This window comes from Enhydra lutris, unplaced genomic scaffold (assembly GCF_002288905.1).
Source record: "Enhydra lutris kenyoni isolate GAN:26980312 unplaced genomic scaffold, ASM228890v2 scaffoldscaffold30, whole genome shotgun sequence".
Taxonomy (NCBI): domain Eukaryota; kingdom Metazoa; phylum Chordata; class Mammalia; order Carnivora; family Mustelidae; genus Enhydra; species Enhydra lutris.
The window spans coordinates 18,384,887-18,405,760 of record NW_019154114.1 but is presented as its reverse complement, the minus strand read 5'-3'; the positions used below and the strand labels follow the sequence as shown (position 1 = coordinate 18,405,760).

Sequence of the window (20,874 nt, the reverse complement as noted above, 5' to 3'; positions counted from 1 at the left end):
GCTGTGGGCTCACTGTCCCCATTAGTCTAGGGACGGAAGGGCCACCTTGGGGTTCAGTCCAAGCCAAATTCAATGTCCTCCCGGTCTTCTCCCGCCTCGGGCTCAGCGAGCTCTGTCTCAGCCTGCACCTCGTTCTCCTCCGTGACCTCACCTGAGGAGGCAGGAGAGAAGGTAGCTGTGTTCTCGGGACCTGTGCTCGCCCTCGAGTCAGGCACCGACCCTGGCTGCCGGCTAGTGACGCGTTAGAACCGCCTGGGCTCAGCAGAGGCCCAGCGACAGAACTCCACACTGCCCTGCCCCGTTTGCCCATTACGTGTGAGCGCTACCCCACGTTCCCCATGTGCCTCTCCCTGGCCATGTGCCTGGGCCTCTAGTTCCTGGCCAGGCCGACTGGTCAGCTGGTGACTTGTCCCACCCAGCCGGGTGCTCTGGCCACCCTTCCCCACCAGCACCACCCCTCTCAGCATTCACCTGTACCCGCAGGCCAGCGGTCCCCCTCATTTTGTCCCACACTCCCTGTCATGTCACCAGAGCCTGCCCACCCTCAGAAGCCTGGGTCTGGAGAGGCTGAGGATCGGGTGGTGTGGACGGGGGGTGAAAACCCGGGTTCTCCAGACCCGCGTGGTGATTGGCAGCCCTGGTCAGGCCGACCAGAAGCAGGTCGGCTGTGCGGCTTCTCTGGCCGGGCCAGCAGCAGCCGTGGGCAGGGACACGATCCACAGTGGCCTCCGCGGTCTGTGGTGAGCGGCCTCCAGCCCAGCAGCTGCTCCCCCCACCAGGGTGGGTAGCAGGGGGCGTGGGCCCCTGTGGTCTTGAAGTTAGGGTGGCATTACCTGGGGGCGAGGCTGGAAGTAGGTCACTGTCCCTGTCCTCGCTGGGAGTGGGTGGTGGGGCGTCCTGATGGCAGGTTGGGGGCATTGCTGGCCGGCCTGAAGCTTGCTCGCCGGGGAGTTCCTGGATCAGCGGGCGTGGGGCCTTGGTGTCTCCTGTTGGTGTGTCCGAGTCCCTCTTGGCTGCTGCTTCACATATGGCGGTGAAGGGCGTCGCAGCCTTCCTCCACGTGTCCCTGGGGATGGCGAATATGTTTGAAAGGGCATCAGAGGTGTCTTCCGGCACTGGGAGTGAGGAGTGGTCCAGTTCAGGGTCACTGTCATCACTCAAGCTCGAGATGGCTGTGATCTTTGGAAAGCACATCTGTTAAGAAAGAGTGAAAATTGCTGCTTTCAGGATAGTCGCTATGAAATGTCCAGTGCCAGCGCTGCTTTTTTACTGACCGTAAAATACTCTTGTCACGTACAAGAAAGGCCTGAGGGAGCCCCACCCTCCACCCTTGGGACTTGAGGACACAGGACCGATGCCCCGTGGCCCCCTGTCTCCAAGCCCCTGAAGGGGTGGTGAGCCCTCCAGCAGGGCTCCTCTCCAGCCCTTCGTCGGGGCCAGCCACGCCATCATGCTCCTGGGGCCCTGAGTCAGCTGCACTCGGAGCTTGGGCCTTGGGCTGCCATACGCTCCACGAGGACATAGCCTCCTGGGAGAGGAGTTCCCCATGGGAACTGTGGGCTGGTGTGAACTTCCTCCCTTGGTGACGAGCTCCTGCCCAGAGATGGTGTCTCACCCTGTCCTTGCACCCAGGCCCTGACAGTGCCCATCCGTGCAGAACCACCCCTCCCAGTTCTGTCTCGTCCACTCCCCTTCCCTGTCACTACGGGGCAGGCACCCCGGAAACTAACACCAGCCACCTCAGGACAGAAAAGTTTTCCCCGGTGAGCACATACGAGGAGTTATTAAAAAATCAGTGCCAGTAGGTGTGTTCAGGAAGACCCAGGTGCTTCATCTGGGAGCGGGCAGCTCTGCACCTGCTTGGCAGAGGCAGACCCTGGGGTGCAGAGGTGTGGGGGCACCTGACGTGCATGGAGCTGCGCTTTCTAACAGGACCAGAGTGACAGTGACATTGGGCTGATGGTGGGGACACGGGGCTGATGACCTCATCATCCTGGCCCTCCAGAGGCTCGCCTGTGTCCACATCTTCCAAGTCAGGCAGGTCCTGGAAGAACAAATAAACTGTCAGCCAGCGGCAGGCACAAGGTCCCACGAGCCAGGGTCGTGTGCCAGTGGAGTGCGCAGGAGGGGCGGGAAGGGGCCGGAGCCCTCTGGTGAGCCGAGCACACTCAGCGCGGGTGTCCGGACTGTGGCGATGGAGGAGGTCGGGAGCAATGCCTTGGTCATCAAAGACTCCACCAGCACACCGTTGGGGAGACAACGGTGCCCAAACCACAGGCGTTTCCTAGGCCTCTGCGTGGCATCATGTGAGTGTGGTCCAGGCCTCCCCAGACGGGGTGGGGAGTGGTTGTGCTGTGACTGTGCGATTGTATCTTCCTCCACAGCTGCCACGCCAGCACGCGGGGTGGGCAGTGCATTAATTAATTATTATTAATTAGGCAGAGCGTTGCGCAGTTAGAGGGAGGACCTGTGGAGCCCCCTGCCCTGCTTGGTGTTCCTGCCCAACCGCAGTTTGGCCGTGCAGCCTTGGGCAACTCGCTTCACCTGTTTCTCAGTCTCCTCATCTGTGAAATGGGGATGATGATGGTACCTATCGCCTCTTAGAGTTACCGGAAGGTTCAGTCCATCAGGACCTGATCCGTCTAGAACAGTGCCAGGCAGAATAAGAACCATGAATTCTGTGGGTCCTCCCAGACATAGCTGGTTCGCTTGCCCCAGTGTTGTTTCTTAACGATACGCGTGTGGGTTCCGCAACTGGAAACCCGCTCTGAGCTCTGACAGTGTCTGTGTCTCCGGAACCACATGGAATTGCGCACTTTACCAGGGGAGTGGGTGGGGGTGGCAAGGCTGCGGGCGTCTTTCTGGGGGGCCCCTAGTGAGCCCTGGCTGCCCGCGGCCGTGAGGCTGAGGGGTGACAAATGTCTCCCCACTAGTCACACCCCACCCCCCCAGTACGCTTCCTGGGGGTCATGAGGAAATGTGTGAACTCCCATGGTACCTGCTCCTGCGACCGGTCCCAAGGCGGGAAAAGCTGGGAGGAGGGGTGTTCCCAAGGAAGCCTGGCGGCAGGAGGCCAGGCACTTGGTGGCGGAGGGAGGAGACCCTGCTGACAAGTGTCACGTTCTCAGCAATTGTGCAGAAAGCTCGCTGCACAGAGTTGCTTCGCTGTGTGACTTCGGGGAAAACAAGCTTTGTAGGGGGCTAGAGGGGAGACATTTGGCCCGGCACCTCTCGATCTCGAACGTGCACATGTATGAACCCGGGGGGATCGTGTTACAAGGCCGGTCTGGCCGGAGCGTCTGCAGTGCGTTCTGGCCAGCTCGGGAAGGTCGGCCCCGGGGCCACAGAACACTTCGCTTAGCGACCACTTGAGGGGTTGCCGGACCGGTACCAGCTGCGGAGCCCAGCCCTCTCTCCGGACGCTGCGCACGTACGTCCACGCAGAGCTCCTCCTCCGCCTCCCGTCTGATGGTCTCCAGATCTTCGTCTCCGCCCAGCTCTGTGCCTGCTGCACCCCCGGCGGCCGCGGTCTGGGGGTCTGGTTCTAAGGACAAGAACACAGGGTTACTCACCTTGGGGCGAGTTTTACGCGCAGTGGTCAGGCTGACAAGCTGAAGGGCGGAGGGAGGCCAGCCCCCAGCACAGAAGCCGCGAGAATCCAGGTTAGGACAGGGTTCTGTCTAAAGAGAAAGCAGAGGGGGAGGAGCGAGCCACCCTCCGGCTGGAACTTGGCCATGACTCCAAGATCAAAGTACAGCCAGGGAGCAGGTGTGGGAAAAGGCCTGATTGGTAGGTGAGGAGATAAAGGCCACCTGGGGAGGTGGAGGGGCAGGGGGCTGGAGAGTCCGGGGTCAAGGCCCTGCCCAGGAGGGGCTGCCCTGCAGCGGCCGAAGTGTCCGGGAGGCCCACTAAAGAATGAAAGGGTGGGGCGCCTGGGTGGCTCAGTCGGTTAAGTGTCTGCCTTCAGCTCAGGTGGTGATCCCAGTATTCTGGGATCAGGCTCCGCTTAGCGGGGAGTCTCTCCTTCCCGCTTGTGCTCTTGCAATCTCTGCCTCTCAGATAAATAAAACCATCAGAAAAATGAGCACAGGGTTGCCGGCGAACATGGAGTTGGGATGGGTTCCTCTCCCCACTCCAGGCTTCCAATTTTTGAGGTCCCCAAGGCCCTGTCCTGGGGTTCTGTTCTCCCTGCGGCTTCCGTCATTAGAGATCTATGGCCCAACTTTGCTCATCACAGGTAGGTCCAGTGTGTGCAGTTTGGCTCCGAGAGCCCCCAAGGGCTTCTGAGGCTGCTGTTGTGGGTGACCCCCTGCTGGGACCTCTAGACCTTCCCTCGCTAGGCCCAGCGGTCTGTCTCCACAGGCCATCCCCATGGCTTCTCCGATTCAGTGCTTTTAATCACTGCCCCAGTCTGCTTCGCCTCTGCCAGCCCTTCCTCCTGCACCCCTTGTCCTTGTCTTGCTCATGGCGCCGCGGTCCCCAGCTTCCCAGCCACTGGAAGATTATCAAGGCAGCGGCTGGGTCTCTTTGTTCCCCCCAAACCATCTGCAAGTTACTTCACTCCTCTGGGCCTCTGTTTCCACTCCCATAAGATGGGGGGGCCACACGAGAGCACCCCCATGCATGTCGGGTGAACAGAGCTGGCTGTCTTTCGTCTGCACTGCGGCCAACCAGCTCCTCTTCAGTTGTGCCCTCCACCCCTTCCAGACGGCAAAGGCTGGGGTCCCTCTCGGGCCACTCTGCTCCCATGCCAGCTGCAGCTCCCAAGCGAAGGCTCCGGGGGGGGGGGGGCAGGCGTGCAGGGGAGTGCACGGCGACACCTGCCCTGCAGCACGTGGTCAGGCCCCGCCACTGCGCCTTTTAAACAATACAGCCCGGCCTGTCTCTCTCCGTGGGAAGCCGGAGGGAAAACAGGACGCTTTCGGTAGACATTCTCTTCCAGGAACAAGGATGACCAGGCCCCGGGGCGGTTAGCAGCCCCATGCAGCGAAGCCTCGTGAGGGTACAGAGCAGCCCACGAGTGTTTCCAAAGGAAAAAGTCATTCAGAACAAGTCGTGCTTCTCAGAGATGCATTCCAGCCTCATGGTGGAGTCTGGAGAGCTTGAGATGAGCACCTGCAGGGGTGAGCCCAGCACCAGGGAGCACCGTTCTCTTCCCGTGACTGTGGCCGTGACCATTCACATGGGACATTGGCTCCTGCGGTGCCCGTGGGCTGGGCCTGCCCTACGAGCTTACTCGCCCCTCCTGGGGCTTCCTCCTTTCCTCCCACCGCCTCTCGCTCCCCTGGCCAGGATCCCTGGGGAATTGCTGGGGCTCATCCCTGGCACAACAGTGTCCCTGAGCTCCTGACAGGGTTGGGTCCATCCCTTCCTACATATGTCCCCTTCCTGATGTACATTTTTTTCTCTCCCACGCACAGCCTGTGCAAGAGCGGACTACAAGATCAGTTTTTCAGATGCTAATGAAGAAAAGGATGCGGCTCTAAATCCCTGTGGATAGTGTGGGGCACTATCTGGAGGTGGGGAGAGGGCAGGGCTCTGTTGGGTTAATTATTGAGGATGGTCTGCTCTGTCCAGATTCTCTGGCTGGAAAGAGAATTCAGCCATGCTGGCACCCTGGGGGTGTGGTATAGCCCTTGCCCCTCTGGCTGGTGTCCTTGGTGGTCAGCAGACAGCGTTACTCCTAGGTCTCTCCCAGACAGTGGGGAGCCTTCCTTCTGGGAACCTGTGTTTTGGGCCAGCCCAGCCAAACTCCTCAAACAGACCCCACATGCTGCTCAGGGGACAAAACGTTCCCCATCTCTCAAGATCCTATGGCTGGGCACGCTCCAGGTCCGGCTCACAGCATCCCGGGCAAGTGCTGGGTTTACACGTTAGTCAGCGGGACCCAAGGAGCGTGGCTGACCCTGCCAGGGGGCCTGCATTGCCTAGATCTACATCACCCCCTACGGCGGCCACGAAGCCACGGAGGGCTGGCTCCCGGGCACTAGACATGTCACCTGTGCTCCCGAGGCACTGAAGTTCTTATTTGGTTTTTTATTTTTAATTCATTTACACTTCACACCTGAAGCAGTGAAAAACAACTCCCTCTCCCTCGAACCACTGAACCTTGAACCATCGGCCCTGAGATATCAAATATGCTCTGGGCTTTGAGGACATGGGGCTGATCAAAGTATCTCACAGAGAATTTTACATTGAGTCACGTGAATATATTTCAGATCTATCAGGTTCGATTAAAACAGAATGTCGGTGTTTCACCCAACATTCTTTTTTACTCTGTTGACTAGAAAATGCGGTTCTGGCCCCACTGTATTTCCATCAGCAGTGCTGCGCTAGCAAATGAGACAAGTCTACTTTATCCTAAAGGCACAGTCGTTGAAAACCGTCCCCCAGGTGCACGTGGCCCTCAGCTCCTTACCTTTGCAGGCAGCTCCGGGGATGGCCGGCCTCACGGCCTCCTCCAGGTGTGGCCCCACTGGCTCCCGGCCTTCTGTCTCCCTGCTGACCTCCACCAGCAGCTCCTCCCCAAGATTCGATTTCTCCGGGAAGAGCTCATCCTTGGCCTCAAAGCTCTCCCTGACAAATAGCTCCATTTTCTGCCGCCTCTCCCCCTCCTCACGAGGCTCCTCCTTCCCTGGCACGCTGCCATCCACAAGCTTGCTCTCCTCTGGCTCCAGCTCGTCCCCTGAACAGGAGAAGTCCAAGAGTGAGCCACAGAACGGCCTGGGGGGGCAAGGGGGGTCTGGATGTCTCTTGGGGACATGCTGTGAGCTGCTGGGGGTGAGCTCAGGGGACTGTCAGGGACGCAGCGAAGGCATCTGTCAAAGTGCATGCTGAGCGTGGAGGAAGCAGAGCTCAGTGTCCTCGGTGGAGTGGGTGGCGCTCAGCACAGCTGTCTAGTGGCATGTGACACGCCTCAAGAGCACGCTGAGGGCTCTTAGGAGATGCACCGAAGCACTGGGCTTACCAGCCTTGATGTCTACCTTGACTTTGAAATGGCTCTGCAGAACGGGTGTGTGTGTGTGTGTGTGTGTGTGTGTGTGAGAGAGAGAGAGAGAGAGAGAGAGAGAGAAAATGTTGAACACCATCCATTCTAAGCAGGCACAATACAAGCTTTTCTGAAACTCTGAAAAATACCAAAATGAAAAGCTTGGACCAGGAAAACTGCTTTAGGAGAAGGTCTGCTTTATGGAAAATACATTATGCTAATTTGAAACAATAGGCAGAAAACAATAGAGTTATGCCATTGTTCTACAAAATCCATAAACGTTACATGCGTGGGGAAAAGCCGGGAAGTGCTCATGCGAAATCCTGAGTGGTTCTTGCTGCAATTATTACTGGTGCTTTCTTGTTTCCTATGTGTGGTTGGGTTCACGTTTTGTAATTAGGTGAGAAACAGTCAATTTCATTTAAAAACACGCATGGAGACTCCAGTTCCTCTACTGGGTACAGGATGAGGAAGAGGGTGCTTACTTATTAAGGTGGCCTGAGGACCGTCCCTAGGATCCTGCACTAGGCTTGGACCAGCGCAGACCCAGGATTCACTCTCTCCCTAGAAGCCTTTAACAAACACTGACAAATGCATCGGGTGTGGGCAGGTGACTCTGAGCCCTGGATTTGGGGCAATAGATTGGGGAGACGGGGGGTTCATTTACCATAACCTGGGAGCAGACAGATTCGTGAAACTGGGTGAGAGAGGGCAAGGCCGGGAAACAGGTTCTGAGATCCTGGAATAGACCAACCAGGGCCGAGAACATCTCCCAGCCCGCCGTGATCCTGCCAAGGGAGGAATCGGGGGATACCGAACCTTTCGAGGGTTTGGCAGGCTTCATACAACTGCCCAGACTGTTGGCTCTAGTCCGAGCTAATCAGAGGGAGCACGGTCTGTGCCACAGAGAAGGCATGCTGCCACCATTCCGAGTTCACAGAACTGAATGGTCGCGGTGGGCCATTACAAGGGACGAAGTTCGGATCACGCAGTCACCTGGAGGCACCCCAAAGCACCAGGCCAGGCGAGAGGAGCCAGACGCAAAGGTCACGTCTTACGGGAGTGCCATGTATACGTATACGAAGCACCCAGAAACGCAGGTGGTGGTCATCAGGGGCTGGTGGTGGACAGCATTGTGGTGATGGGGAGGCGTTACTGCTCACCGGCACAGGGTTTTATTCTTGGATGACGACAATGTTTTGGAAATAGACAGAGGTGCTGGGTGCCCCACACTGTGATCATACCAAATGCCCCGTCGGAAGGGTCAATTTTATGTTATGTGAATTTCACGTCAATGGAAAGAAAGGTCCGGGGCCTCCGTGTTTTTCCACGGTGATTCTCCGGAACCCGGGCTGCAGCTCCCTCCCTGGCCCCCCAGCACTGGGGCCACCTTGCCCCCACATGAGCCACCAAGCTGATGCCACTAGCATCCCCCCTTCATGCCCTACCACCTCCTGTCACCTGCCATGACAAGGCTGGTTTTCAGGGCCCTTCTAGATGTGATGTCGCCCAACACAGCTAACCTTATTTGATTTCCCAGTTTCCAACTGAATTCCAAGCACAGGCATCTGACTGTCCTCTGCAGCTCCCCAGGGGAGGCGTGGGCTCCTCAGGGGAGCGGAACCCCATGCTCTCCCTGTGGGCATCTGTGACAATGTCTGCATGCGAGAAAGCACGTGGGCCTGACATGTGGGTGCCAAAACCTATTTCTTTACTCCACTCCCAGCAGACAAATGGTGGATTTAAGGAAGCAGTAGTACGAATGTAAATCTTAATAACCACGTGACTGAGATTCGGAAAGCACAGACTGAGCCCTTGGTCTAGATGCTGGCTGGTGGTGTTGCTGTCCGTGGCCCTACCTGGGGTCAGCAGGAAATCAGTACACCGCCACACGGCTTTCATAAGAATTCACGATGTTCCTTTGCGGTAGACGAAATAATGGCCCCACAAAGGCATCGGCGTGCTAATCCCAGAACATGTCATTATGTGACCTCATGTAGTAAAAGGGACTTGGCAGATGAGATTAGGACCCTGAGATGGGGCGATGATCCTAGATTATTGCAGTGGGCTCGGTGTCACCACACCTTAAGAGAGGGGGGGTGGGAGGGGGCAGGGTGTCAGAGCTAGAGAGAGACTTGAAGGTCCTGCCTAGGAAGGCAGGGGAGGGGTCACAGGCCCAGGGATGAGGGCTCCTCTGGAAGCTGGAAAAGACTGAAGAACAGATTCCCCCTGGAGTTTCCAGAAGGAATGCAGCCCTGCCTGCACTTTGATTGTAGCCCCGTGAGACCCGCCATCAGACTTATGAGCTACACAGCTGTGATGATAAAATGGGTTGTTTTTCAAGTCCCTAAATTTACGGTAATTTCTTAGCATAGTCCAAGAACAGTAATATATTGCTTATTTGGGAAAACGGAGGCTATTTTAACACAACTGAGCTTCCATCCCTGAAAGTGGATTGAAACTGTCCGTTCATGCTAGGGCCCTTCCCCGCCCTTGGCAGGTGAGTGAGGCCGCAGGCACGTGGATCCGAACATGTGTATGAATCCAAGGTCAGAAATGAATCCCCAAGATGAAAGACCAAGTTCCCCAGCCCAGACTTGTAGTCTAAAGGGAGCCCTGGGTGCTGCTCCCATCCCACACTCGTACCTTCCTCCCAGCCGGCTTTCTGCCGCCTTCTCTCTTCCGCCCGCCGCTTGATCATCGCCAGCGCCTCGATGCTGTCCTCGATCTTCTTCCGCTCTCGGCTCTCCCACTGCTGTCTCTCCTCTTTCTCAGCGGCAAGCCCACCCCTGGCCCAGGCCTCCGCACAAGCTCTGTGGAGGAGGACAACCAAGAAACAGAAAGTGGGGAGATCTGAATCTTCACTGGTCGAAAGTAAATTCAAAACAGACTGTCTCACCAAACATGCTCATTTCCCCCAAACCAAACTGAAGGCACGCAGGACACGTGGCCACAAGGATACCAGTTCCTACTGCACATGTCTGTCCTTGGTGGTTTCCAGAGCCTTCTCCATGGGATGCCAACAGCACCAGCGATAAAAGGAAAAATAGAGAAGTCGGCCTCCATCAAAATTAAAAATGTTTGAGGGGTGCCTGAGTGACTCAGTGGGTTAAGCCTCTGCCCTCGGCTCAGGTCATGATCTCAGGGTCCTGGGATCGAGCACCACATCGGGCTCTCTTTTCAGTGGGGAGTCTGCTCCCCCCTCTCTCTCTACCTGCCTCTCTGCCTACTTGTGATCTCTCTCTCTGTGTCAAATAAATAAATATAATCTTTTTTTTAAAGATTTTATTTATTTATTTGGCAGACAGAGCATGTGGTATGAGTCCGCCAATATGAAGCATTCAGAATAGGAAAAATCCCCTAAAGACGGGGACTGGCAGAGGGAAGAATGAGGACTATCAGCTAACAAGTAAAGGTTATTCTTTGGGGGCAATAAAAATATTGTAGAATTGATGCGGTCTTAGTTGCCCAACTCTGCGAATGTACTAGAGACCGTTGAGTCACACACTTGAAGTGGGAGAACCGGTCCAGGGGCTGGGGATACAGCAGGGAACATAAGAGGTGACAATACCCGCTGCCTTTTTATGGGGACAGACAGACCCTAAAGGAGGAAACGAGTATGTGAGAGGCTGATGTATCCTAAGAAGCGAAATCTGGTTAAAGAGACACCAGGTGGGAAAGGTGCTCCTGAGATAGGGGCTGGGTCAGGGAGGGCTTCCTGAGGTGACGGGGGAGGGGACACACACAAACACCTGTGAGGAGCTCCCCAGGCAGGGAGAACAGTGAGTGGCTGGCGTGGGACCGCTAGGGATGGGAGGAATGAAGAGTCAAACCCAGGGGAGCCCGACCCCTGAACCGAGTGGCTCTACACACGGGGGCCAGTTTCTGTCCCCCTGGATGAGGCTCAGAGTCCTTAGTCGCAGCCACTCCCACTGGCTCACTCCTTCTGACCCCGCCTGTGCTTCTCAAATCTCACCTGTTACTCACAAGCACCCTGAGGTCATATTGTCCCCACTTTCCAGATGAGGAAGTGAGGCTGGGGAGATTAGCGAGCCCGTCTGAGGGGACAGAGCTCAGGGCTGCAGGGCTGGGCTCCAAAATCCTCACCCAGCCTCTGCTTGGTGTCTCCCCACTGTTGCCCCCAGGGCTGGGTGCCGCGGAACTGGGTGCGCCTCCTCTCTGCCGCCCTGACTTCCCAGAAGCAGGTGGTCTTGTTTTCTGACATGGTTGGCGTACAGGCTCTCCCTTCTCTTTGAGATATTTGTTACTTTAACTTTATGAATTCAAAAACATATTAGCAGCTGCATGGTTTCTGAAATGCTGTGTGCTTTGAAATTCAAACTGCCCTTCCCTTCGAGCAGCCCATGTTACTGAGGTTTTATTCTAAGGCGGAAGGAATAGTGACCTAAATTAAAAACGTAGGTATTGGGGCGCCTGGGTGGCTCAGTGGGTTAAGCCGCTGCCTTCGGCTCGGGTCATGATCTCGGGGTCCTGGGATCGAGCCCCGCATCGGGCTCTCTGCTGTCTAGGGGAGCCTGCTTCCTCCTCTCTCTCTGCCTGCCTCTCTGCCTGCTTGTGATCTCTCTGTCAAATAAATAAATAAAATCTTTAAAAAACAACAACAACAACAACAACAACAAAACGTAGATATTAAAGTAGCAACAACACACAGGGCAGTCTGTGCTCAATATTCTTAACATAAAAAAAGAGCTCCTACGAACCAATAACAAAAGGACTTCCAAAAGGATACTGAGAGGAAGTTACAAATGGAGGACTCCCAGAGGAAGAGATCCGCCTGCCCGACAAACACAGTAAGAGCGCCGGACCTCATTAGTTACCCCCAAAATAAGAGGAGACGCAATCTCTACTGATCAGTTCACCCGGTGAAGATTTCTTTTACACGGCTCTATTGGGTGAAGTCATGAGCGGTTACAAACTTTCTAGAAAACAGTTAGAAAATATTTACAAGCACCTTTAACAAGGCTCAAACCACAGTCTTTAATCCAATAATACGACTCTTAGAATCCCACCCTATGGAAATCAACATGGAGGTCAGAGACTTCTGTGCAAGGATGGTTAGCAGAGGATTATGAAGAAAAAAAATCTGTGCTCAGAAGTAGGGAATTTCTTGTTATGAACCATGATGTAACCCTGAAACTTGTTTCCAAAGAATATGTATTGATGTGTGAAAATGCTCACAAGTCAGAAACGTGTACAAGTTCACTCTTAAGTGTGCTCAACGATGCCATATAAAAATGTGGGAAAAAAAAAAAGGCTTCTCTCCTCCTTACCTGTCCTTGGGGAAAACTGGTCTGTCATCCAGGTACGTTAAATGTTTTAGTCGAACGGTGACGGTCTTTCGATAATTAGCGATGTGCCTGATAACGGGGTTTCCCATCAAATTCAGGACGCGCTGGAAGCACAGGCAGAACCAGACTGATTAGTAAACCATGGGTGTGATTCAAAGAGCTTACATGTGCTGCACTCTGAGAATCCATAAATACAACACCTGTGCCCCCGTCCCCTCCTGAGGACTTTATTAGGGAAGCCAGAAGGTTGTCCTTGCTTTCATGCCGTCAGGCCCGTCCTGATCATGGAGCAGCCCTTTCTTGTATTTGAATTCCAGACCTGAAATCTCAAGTGTCCTTCCAGAACAATCTTGGAAAACACATCCGAAGGCCTGTCCAACTCAGCGAGGACATTATTTTGCTCACCCAAGCTCTTTTGCTGACAGTAACCTCAGGCTGATTGATTGATTTCTCTCCTTCCCAGCCAGCACCGATTTTAAGAAAGCGTACACAGCAGCAGGGTGGGCGGGGGGTGGGGGGTGGGGGCAGGACGGGAAGCATGGATAGGGAAAGGATGGAGGGTGCCTGCTCGCCAGGCTCATGCATCTGCTGGATGTCTTTGGGACCCGTGTGGCATCACCTGTCCTTAAACCAATTTCTAACCCCCACACCTCAGACTGTGGCTGCATGTGAAGAAAGGGACTTTGGGCACCTGGGTGGCTCAGTTGGTTAAGCGACTGCCTTTGGCTCGGGTCATGATCCCGGCGTCCCGGGGTTGAGTCCCACATGCGGCTCCCGGCTCCATGGGGAGTCTGCTTCTCCCTCTGACCTTCTCCCCTCTCATGCTCTCTCTCACTCTCTCTCCCTCAAATAAATAAATAAAATCTTAAAAAAAAAAAAAGAAAGGGCCTTTAAAGGGGTGAATCAGATTATATGCGGTCCTTAGGGTAGGCCCTAGTCCAGCCTGATGGGTGTCCTTAGAACAGGGGACTGGGACACAGACACATAGAGGAGACAATGGGAGGACATGGGACATCAGGGGAGGCCTCGGGAGAAACCACTACCCCCCACCCCCTGACACTGGTCCTGGACCACTCCTACCCTCTAGAATCAGGAGAAAGTAAATTTCTCCAATAATAACAATTCTCCAAATAAACAATTTCTCCAAAATAACAATTTCTCCAAATAAACATATAAATTTGTTTAAGCCACCCAGTCTCTGGTACTTCATTACAGCAGTTAAACGAAAAGAAAATAAAAAAGTATTATATGATACAGCTTTATTTGATGGCTGTGTGCTGGCAATTCTAACTAGTCCTGCTCGATGATCTACTAGAAAGTTGTTCCCGAACTATGATTTCCCTGCTATTTTTCTTAAAATGGACTCATTTTTTCCTTACATAGTATGGACTCTGATCAGTAAACAGTGAACTCGGGGTTTTGCGGTTCTATTTTTAATACGTTCCCCTGAGCACGTGGCAATACCAGCACACGGGAAAGCAAGGAAGCCATCAAGGGGCCCACAGGACGGGGTTGGCCACAGGTCGGAGGATGGGACTGTTTAAATATCCAAAATTAAAATGACAGCAAGGGTTACATCCTATCAAATACGGCAGACATAAACCCGTGAGTTCATGACGACACCATGGAAGGAAAAACCGTCCCTTGTCACCATTCGTGGTTGCTAGGGCTTGGCTCCTTTCTCTGAAAATCCATGAATGAACAAGAAAGAACCAAGACTTCATCATGGCCCTTTCTGTATGAACTATATACTGGGGAACCACTAGGAGATGAGGGAGTTCCTCATGCGAGAAGCGCTCCAGCTAATAAAAGAGGCAGGAACAGGAGGGCTGGACCGTGGCCACTGCGTGGCTCCTGAAGGAAGGGCTCACGCTCCGAGAGTGGAGATGGAGGGAGGGGGCTCTATCTTGGCTGCAGCAGGGGGGCGACCCTGGAGCCCCATCTGGCTGTGTTCGAGTTACAAACGAGGGAGGCAGGCAGACTTCACAGGCCCTGTGAGGGGGCGCAGCGACCCCCCTCCCAGGAAAGCCCTGAAATGAACATGCCTCAGCTCCGCCGGCATCGCCTGAGAAATACGGGTCTGAGCAGAACGGGCTACGGGACGCCACGGGGAGTCCATCAACCAAATCCAGAGTGTGGCAGAGTTCTGAGAAAGGAACTGGATTCCTTGACAGATTAAGGGGAGGGGGACCCATCAGGAAAAGAAGTGCTTATGGGTCGAGATCTGTGAGCGGAATGACACAGTATCTGGCACGCACGGTACTCCAGCTAAAGACCCCGAGAGCACAGGCGGGATGAAGGACGAAGGGGAGAGAGGAGGGGAGCGGAAGGCCTCTAGAGATCGGGTCTCTAAAGAATGCACATTTTACCAAATCAGGCATGCTCTCCAGGATGCTCAGGATTTCCGGATCGCTCAGCTTATTGTGGGAAAGGTCAAGGACGCAGAGTTTCAAGCACTCCTTTAGATGCTGAATGTCTTCCACGGTCTCCAAGTGATTGTGGGCCATCTGGAGCGTGTTCAGGACCGGCAGACAGGCTACAAGGTGAGGTCAGTGGAAGTGAGCAATGGGGATCTACACACCTTTCAGAAGCCCCTCTCGCCCCCCCGGGGGGGAAGCGGTGGGCACAAGGGCATCCAGACCCCTTGCGTGGCATCTTACAGAGGTTTTCAATGGTCTTAATGTAATTGTTGCTCAGGTTAAGAGCATCCAGTTTCTGCAGAGGTTCTAAGTTCTCGATTTTATGCAGCAAATTCACTTGCAAGAAGAGGCAGCGCAGTTCGGTCTGGGCGTCCAGGTTCTCGATCTTCCGTATCCCGTTGCACTCCAGCCAGAGGCAGCGCAGCCCCGTGTACTCCTCCAGGTTCTCGATGCGATCAAAACCTAGGGAGGAGGAGTGGGGCGTCGGATTCGCTCCTCCACGCACGCACACGCGAGGCTCGGGGTCACTCTTGTGCTTGGCTGACTACCAGCCCTCCAGCCACACCTCCTTCCTCTAGTGACCCCACTGCTGCTTTTCTTTGGGGACCTGCCTTGGGCTCAGGTCGGTCATGACCCTGGGGTCCTGGGATCGAGCCCCAGGTCAGGCTCCCCCAGGTCTGCTGATACTGCCCCCCTGCCCATACACACGCACCATGGCTCCCTGGGCGGCCAATCAGAGTCACAGCAATCATTCTGCACTGGTCACACTTAGCCAAGCAAGGCCAACTTGGATGAACTCTGGGAGGTTTCGCTGACTCCAGTGGAGAGAGGGAGTCTTTCTGCTGGAATTGCCAGCTCCGCCGGGTGGAGCCTAGTGCTGCAGCGGCTACCTTCCCTTCTCGGCTGGGAGTAGGTGGAGGTGAGGGGCCACCTGCCTCAAATGATGCAAAGGAAAGCAGGGCCAAGCCCGGGAAAGAGACAGCCCGGAGGCTATGCCATGAGCATGGGGTCTGGCTAAGACCCAAGCGAGGACAAACTGTGGGGCTTTCCCTCTTTTTATTTTTCAGATTTTATTTATTTGACAGAGAGAGAGAGAGAGAGAGCACAAGCAGGGGGAGTGGCAGAAGGAGAGGGAGAAGCAGGATCCCTGCTGAGCAGGGATCCAGACCTGGGGGGGCCCCACCTGGGGCTCGATCCCAGGATCCCTGGGGTCAGGACCAACCTGCCCCCAAGGCAGACACTTGACCACTGAGCAATCCAGGTGCCCTCCAGCTGTGGGTTTTGTTTTATTTTTCAGTTTTAGGAGCCAAATTTAAGGTTAGGAAAACAAATGCTCTTTGCTTTGGTAACTCACCGTCAGTCTGTAATTCAGGATTCATCTATTACCAAAGCCTTCGAAAAGTTATTTTGTTGTCTGAAAAAGTTTTAATTAAAAAGTTACAGTATTGGGGCGCCTGGGTGGCTCAGTGGGTTAAGCCTCTGCCTTCGGCTCAGGTCATGATCTCAGGGTTCTGGGATTGAGTCCCGCAGCGGGCTCTCTGCTCAGCAGGGAGCCTGCTTCCTCCTCTCTCTCTCTCTGCCTGTCTCTCTGCCTGGTTGTGATCTCTGTCTGTCAAATAAATAAATAAAATCTTAAAAAAAAAAGTTACAGTATCCCTTGTGAGCCAGAATGACCCAGCTAAGCCACTCTCCGGGTCCTGGTCCTCAGAAACAGTACCAGATAATGAATCTGTTTCAGGTTACTAGCTTTGGGGACGATCTGGTCTGTGACAGCACAAGATTATATGGGCACATGTCCTTCCTAGTTTTCTACCTTCTTTCCACTTTGTCTGACCCGTGAGATCCTCTTCTTCCTACCTGTTAAATATTGGGTCCCCTGGGGTCCGCCCTGCTGTCATTTCAGGCACTGCGACACCTCCACGTTGGGTGCAGAATTTCGGAGGGGGCCGCGTGGAGGTGAGGAGACCAGTTAGGAGTCATTGCATTCCTCGCATTTCTTTAAGGCGTGTGTGCTGCCGGTGTCCTTCGTGGGCCTCACTGTGGCTGCCCCATCCCCCAGGACACCCAAGGCATCTTGGCCATCTGCGTCTCCGGATCTCCAGCACTGAGCACAGAGGATCTTGGTGAATGTGCAGTGACTGAATGAGGACCACACCTAGGGAGCAGGTCGGCCACCCTGCACGCAGAGGCAGCGGAAGCTGTCTCTCCTGTTCATCTTTGCTGGAACTAGCCGGGTCTGCGAACCCCAGATGAGGTTTACATGTGACCCTGCACGCCAAGCCTGGGTCCCCCTGGATGCCACTGGTCATGCTTCTCCGATCTGGGAGGCGCCGACCACTCTCTTCTTTCAAGACGCGTCCCCCCAAGCCCAATGTCCACCACTAGATTGCTGGCTTGAAAAAGGTGTAGGTCCTTCGGAAAATAAAAATTAAGGATATCAACATGCTCCCTTGCTATCCGCAGAGTCGGTGGCCCCCTTTATAAACTCCAGTCAGGGAAGACATGTCAAGGAAAGATGATTGTTTTTCTACAAATCTTCACTCAACTCTGAAATTTCTACTTCAGTGGATTTTGAAAACTCCAGAGGATCCCAGCAAGAAATTTTGTTGACGTCTAGAGCCTTCGCCCTGACACAACATACCTCTACTGGTCCTTACCTTTAAAGTGTAAATACAGTGTATCATTCAGTGCTGGGGTAATATAAAGCTTGTGTTGCTTGCAGAGTCTTTGCAGAAAACTTTTAGTCATTCTGTTAAGTGAACAAGAAATTGATTGCAATTTGTCAGTTGTGAAATATATTCCAAAACTTCTCTACACACCCATTTCTTCCTTAAATTTCAAAATAGCCTGCATGACTGATAACTTTTTTTTTTTTTTTGCCTGATAAACTATTTTAAATTCTTTTTTTGCATGCCTTTCAGGGCCTCATCCAATATCATTACTTTCAGCATTCTTAAAAATTGCAATGTATGTTCTAATAAAAATACTTTTAATAGTGTCATCAAGAACTACTGATGTTTCTCTCTCCAGGCCTGGCATTAAAGTTTAATAGCTTGTGGTTAGCTGTGTCAGAGAGGCAGAGCTGCTCTGACTCTGATACTGATTCTCAGACACTAGGGCAACTGTTTGATCTCTGGGAGCCTCAATTTCCTTGTCTATAGGAAGAGGTGAGGATACTACCTGCCTTCCTCGGTAAATGTGTGCTGTACTCGGCAGCAGCGTACCTGGGGCCACAGTCTTCCTTGTCATCTCTCTGGTGTGTGAAGTGACTGTCCGACCTGCTGTCACCGCTCTGTTTCTGCTCACTTGGGTACGACGTGGCAGAAGGACCCACACATATTTCCTTCGGATCATTAATTTCTATAAAAGAAGAGATTTGCTCTACAGAGATGAAGGGATGTATAGAAAGTTTGCCCATTTTCAACTTGATTAATAAATGTCTGCTTTTAGTATGGACCGGGAGTACTCTTGAAGCGTGGGGCAGTGTGTAAAGCATTGGTAAGGACCGTGGAAATGTCGGTTCTGCGCAGGTCCTCTCTGAACCCTCAGGTACTTGGGGGCACCTGGGTGGCTCATTCATTAAGCGCCTGCCTTCAGCTCGGGTCGTAGTCCCAGAGTCCTGGGATCGGGCCCCACATCGGGCTCCCTGCTCTGTTGGGAGGCCTGCTTCTCCCTCTCCCATTCCCACTGCTTGTGTTTCCTCTCTCGCTGTCTATCAAATAGATAGATCAATCAATCAATCAATCAATAAATATAAAAAATAAAATCTCGGGTACAGGGGCACAAGGACACGTGTACAAAGATATTCATCATTGCATCACTTTTAACAGCCAAAGACTGTCAACAGTGCAAACGTCTCCCCATTGTGACTGGTTAAACAGTGGGTTAGGATTCTGCCTTGGAGAAGAATGCATCAGAGCTACATTAATAAATGCAGAAATTCTCAGAAACATGTATGAGATGATAAAGCAAGTTTCATAATGAGCACAGGTACCTTTTATGTAAGTTAAAAACATACAAACCAATGCGTTATGTGTTGTTTAAGGACATATTATATATATATATATATATATATGTATGGGGGGAGAGCATGTGCAGGAGGGAGGGGGAGAGAAAGAGAGAGAGAGAGATATATAGATAGAGAGAGAGAGAGAGAGATGATTTAAAGAATCCACACAAAATTCCAAAGAAGAGAAGGGAAAAGGGAATGGGACTGAGAATTGGATCCAGAGGAGGGCAAAAGGAGCACCAACTTTATCTGAAATGTCTTATTTCTTCAATTAAAAAAAAAGACTTGGGGCACCTGGGTGGCTCAGTGGGTTGAGCTTCTGCCTTTGGCTTGGGTCATGATCCCAGGGTCCTGGGATGGAGCCCTGCATGGGGCTCCCTACTCAGCGGGGAGCCTGCTTCCCCCACACCCCAGGGCTGCCTGCCTCTCTGCCTACTTGTGATCCTTGTCTGTCAAATAAATAAAATCTAAAAAAAAAAAAGACTTAAAAATGATAAAATGTTCATCATTTTCAATTCTTAGTGATGACACATGGTGGTTGTTAAAATGTTCCCTCTTCCTTTTTAAAAGCGCCCAAAAGAAAAGCCACGGGAGAAGAAAGAAAAGTGGTGAAAATATCTTTGGTAAAAAGAGAAAGAGCACATTCAAAGTCACTTAGTTTTGTTTAAAGGTCAATCAAAATCAGCCAGTTCAAATGCACTTAATTTCTAAGAGCCGCTGGCTGCTGGGCGCTGTGTTCCTGTGGTCTATTGAACCAGACTAAATGCTCTGTGTGTGGGAGTGTGTCTTATACTCTTCCATTTCCCACTGCACACAATGCCCAGCCACAAGAGGCACCAGATAAGTGTCTGTGAAATAAATGAAGAGGAGGGACTCAATATACATCATGATTATCTGAATATGAGAACTAGCCTTGCTTAATTGCCCACTGTAACCCAGAAGCCTAACTGTAATGATCTCTGCCTATGGATGAGTAGGCCGCAGGCAGAGAGGTTAAACTCTGGGGTGACAGCCATAAAGCTGGCGAGTTGTGGAGCTGTAATCTGGATCCAGCGGGAGTGGCTCCAAAGCCTGTCTCTTTCCAGAGAGCTACATGGCTTCCCTACAGCTCTTCATACAGGGCGTGCCTGGATAGTTAAAGCTATGTTTGTTGAACCGGTTCAAAAAATGAAACACAGGGCGCCTGGGTGGCTCAGTGGGTTAAGCCTCTGCCCTCGGCTCAGGTCATGATCTCAGGGTCCTGGGATTGAGCCCCACATTGGGCTCTCTGCTCAGCAGGGAGCCTGCTTCCTCCTCTCTCTCTGCCTGCCTCTCTGCCTGCTTGTGATCTCTGTCAAATAAATAAAATCTTAAAAAAATAAATATTTAAAAAGTGAAACACAGATCAAGTAGTTTATCTAGTTGTTAAACAAGTTCCTTTAGGGCCTCAAAGTGGGAGCAGAGGCTGAAGTGTGTCTGGGAGACTGGTGAGGCGTCACCCAGTGACCCCAGAACCACCAGCTCCTCGTTCCCGCTCCACGGTGGGTCAGGCACTGGACCGGGCACTGCGGACTCAGCCAGGACGTCCTGCCCCAGCGCCTTTGCTCTTACAGGGAGATTGCAATGGAGGGATACATTCAAAACACGCCACGGGTGGGCGACGGGGAGACTGGCGTGCTGGGAAGGGCCCGCGCTTTGGGTCGGACTCTCCAGCGGGGTCTGTTCTACCGTGGACCGCACGAGGGGGACGTCTTTGGAGCAAGCTCCGGGACCGCTGCGGGTCTCGGTGACTTCGCCACACGAAGTAGGGGAGGAGCGCGCACCGCTGGGGGCAGGAGCACGGCTCCGGAGGTGTGGGCGCTCCTGCTGTCATGACTACCGTTACCGTCGGCTGACAAGGGTAGGGGTGGCTCTGGGTCAGCCCACCGCCCCCCTCGGCTCCCTCGGGCCGGCGGTCTGCACCTTCCTTGCGGCCCCGCGGGCCCGCGTCCCCGTGGTCTCCCGCCGACTCCTCCACGCCCGGCTCCTGCGCGCAGCCCTGCTCCCGCGGCCCGTCCACCACGGGCTCCGAGGCCTCGGGGTGCATGCTTACTCCGGATACACCGGACACCCGGTTCCGCGGGGTCGCGACCGCCCCCGGCCGGGTCGGGGAGCTCTGCTTTCCTTCCC

The 20,874-nt window shown here is 53.6% G+C and overlaps 1 protein-coding gene across 1 annotated transcript; it reads right to left on the bottom strand.

Annotated features, from left to right (window-relative positions):
- Positions 1-42: 42 nt before the first annotated feature.
- Positions 43-20,868, bottom strand: LOC111152910 (dynein axonemal assembly factor 1). The gene is made up of 12 exons (XM_022511647.1): positions 20,668-20,868; positions 17,942-18,077; positions 17,375-17,466; positions 14,958-15,179; positions 14,667-14,833; positions 12,280-12,401; positions 9,635-9,801; positions 6,419-6,685; positions 3,435-3,544; positions 1,985-2,044; positions 829-1,194; positions 43-146 (listed from the first exon to the last, which is right to left on the bottom strand). The coding sequence occupies exons 1-12, from the start codon at positions 20,789-20,791 to the stop codon at positions 54-56; spliced, it is 1,926 nt and encodes a 641-aa protein (XP_022367355.1). The 5' UTR covers positions 20,792-20,868; the 3' UTR covers positions 43-53.
- Positions 20,869-20,874: the final 6 nt, after the last annotated feature.

Coding starts and splice junctions, on each gene's coding strand:
- LOC111152910 (XM_022511647.1), bottom strand. CDS start 20,791: ATGCACCCCGAGGCCTCGGAGCCCGTGGTGGACGGGCCGCGGGAGCAG. Junction 17,467..17,941: donor AAGGAAGACTGTGGCCCCAG/GTACGCTGCTGC, acceptor TTCACTTAACAG/AATGACTAAAAGTTTTCTGC. Junction 14,834..14,957: donor TAAGACCATTGAAAACCTCT/GTAAGATGCCAC, acceptor CTCACCTTGTAG/CCTGTCTGCCGGTCCTGAAC.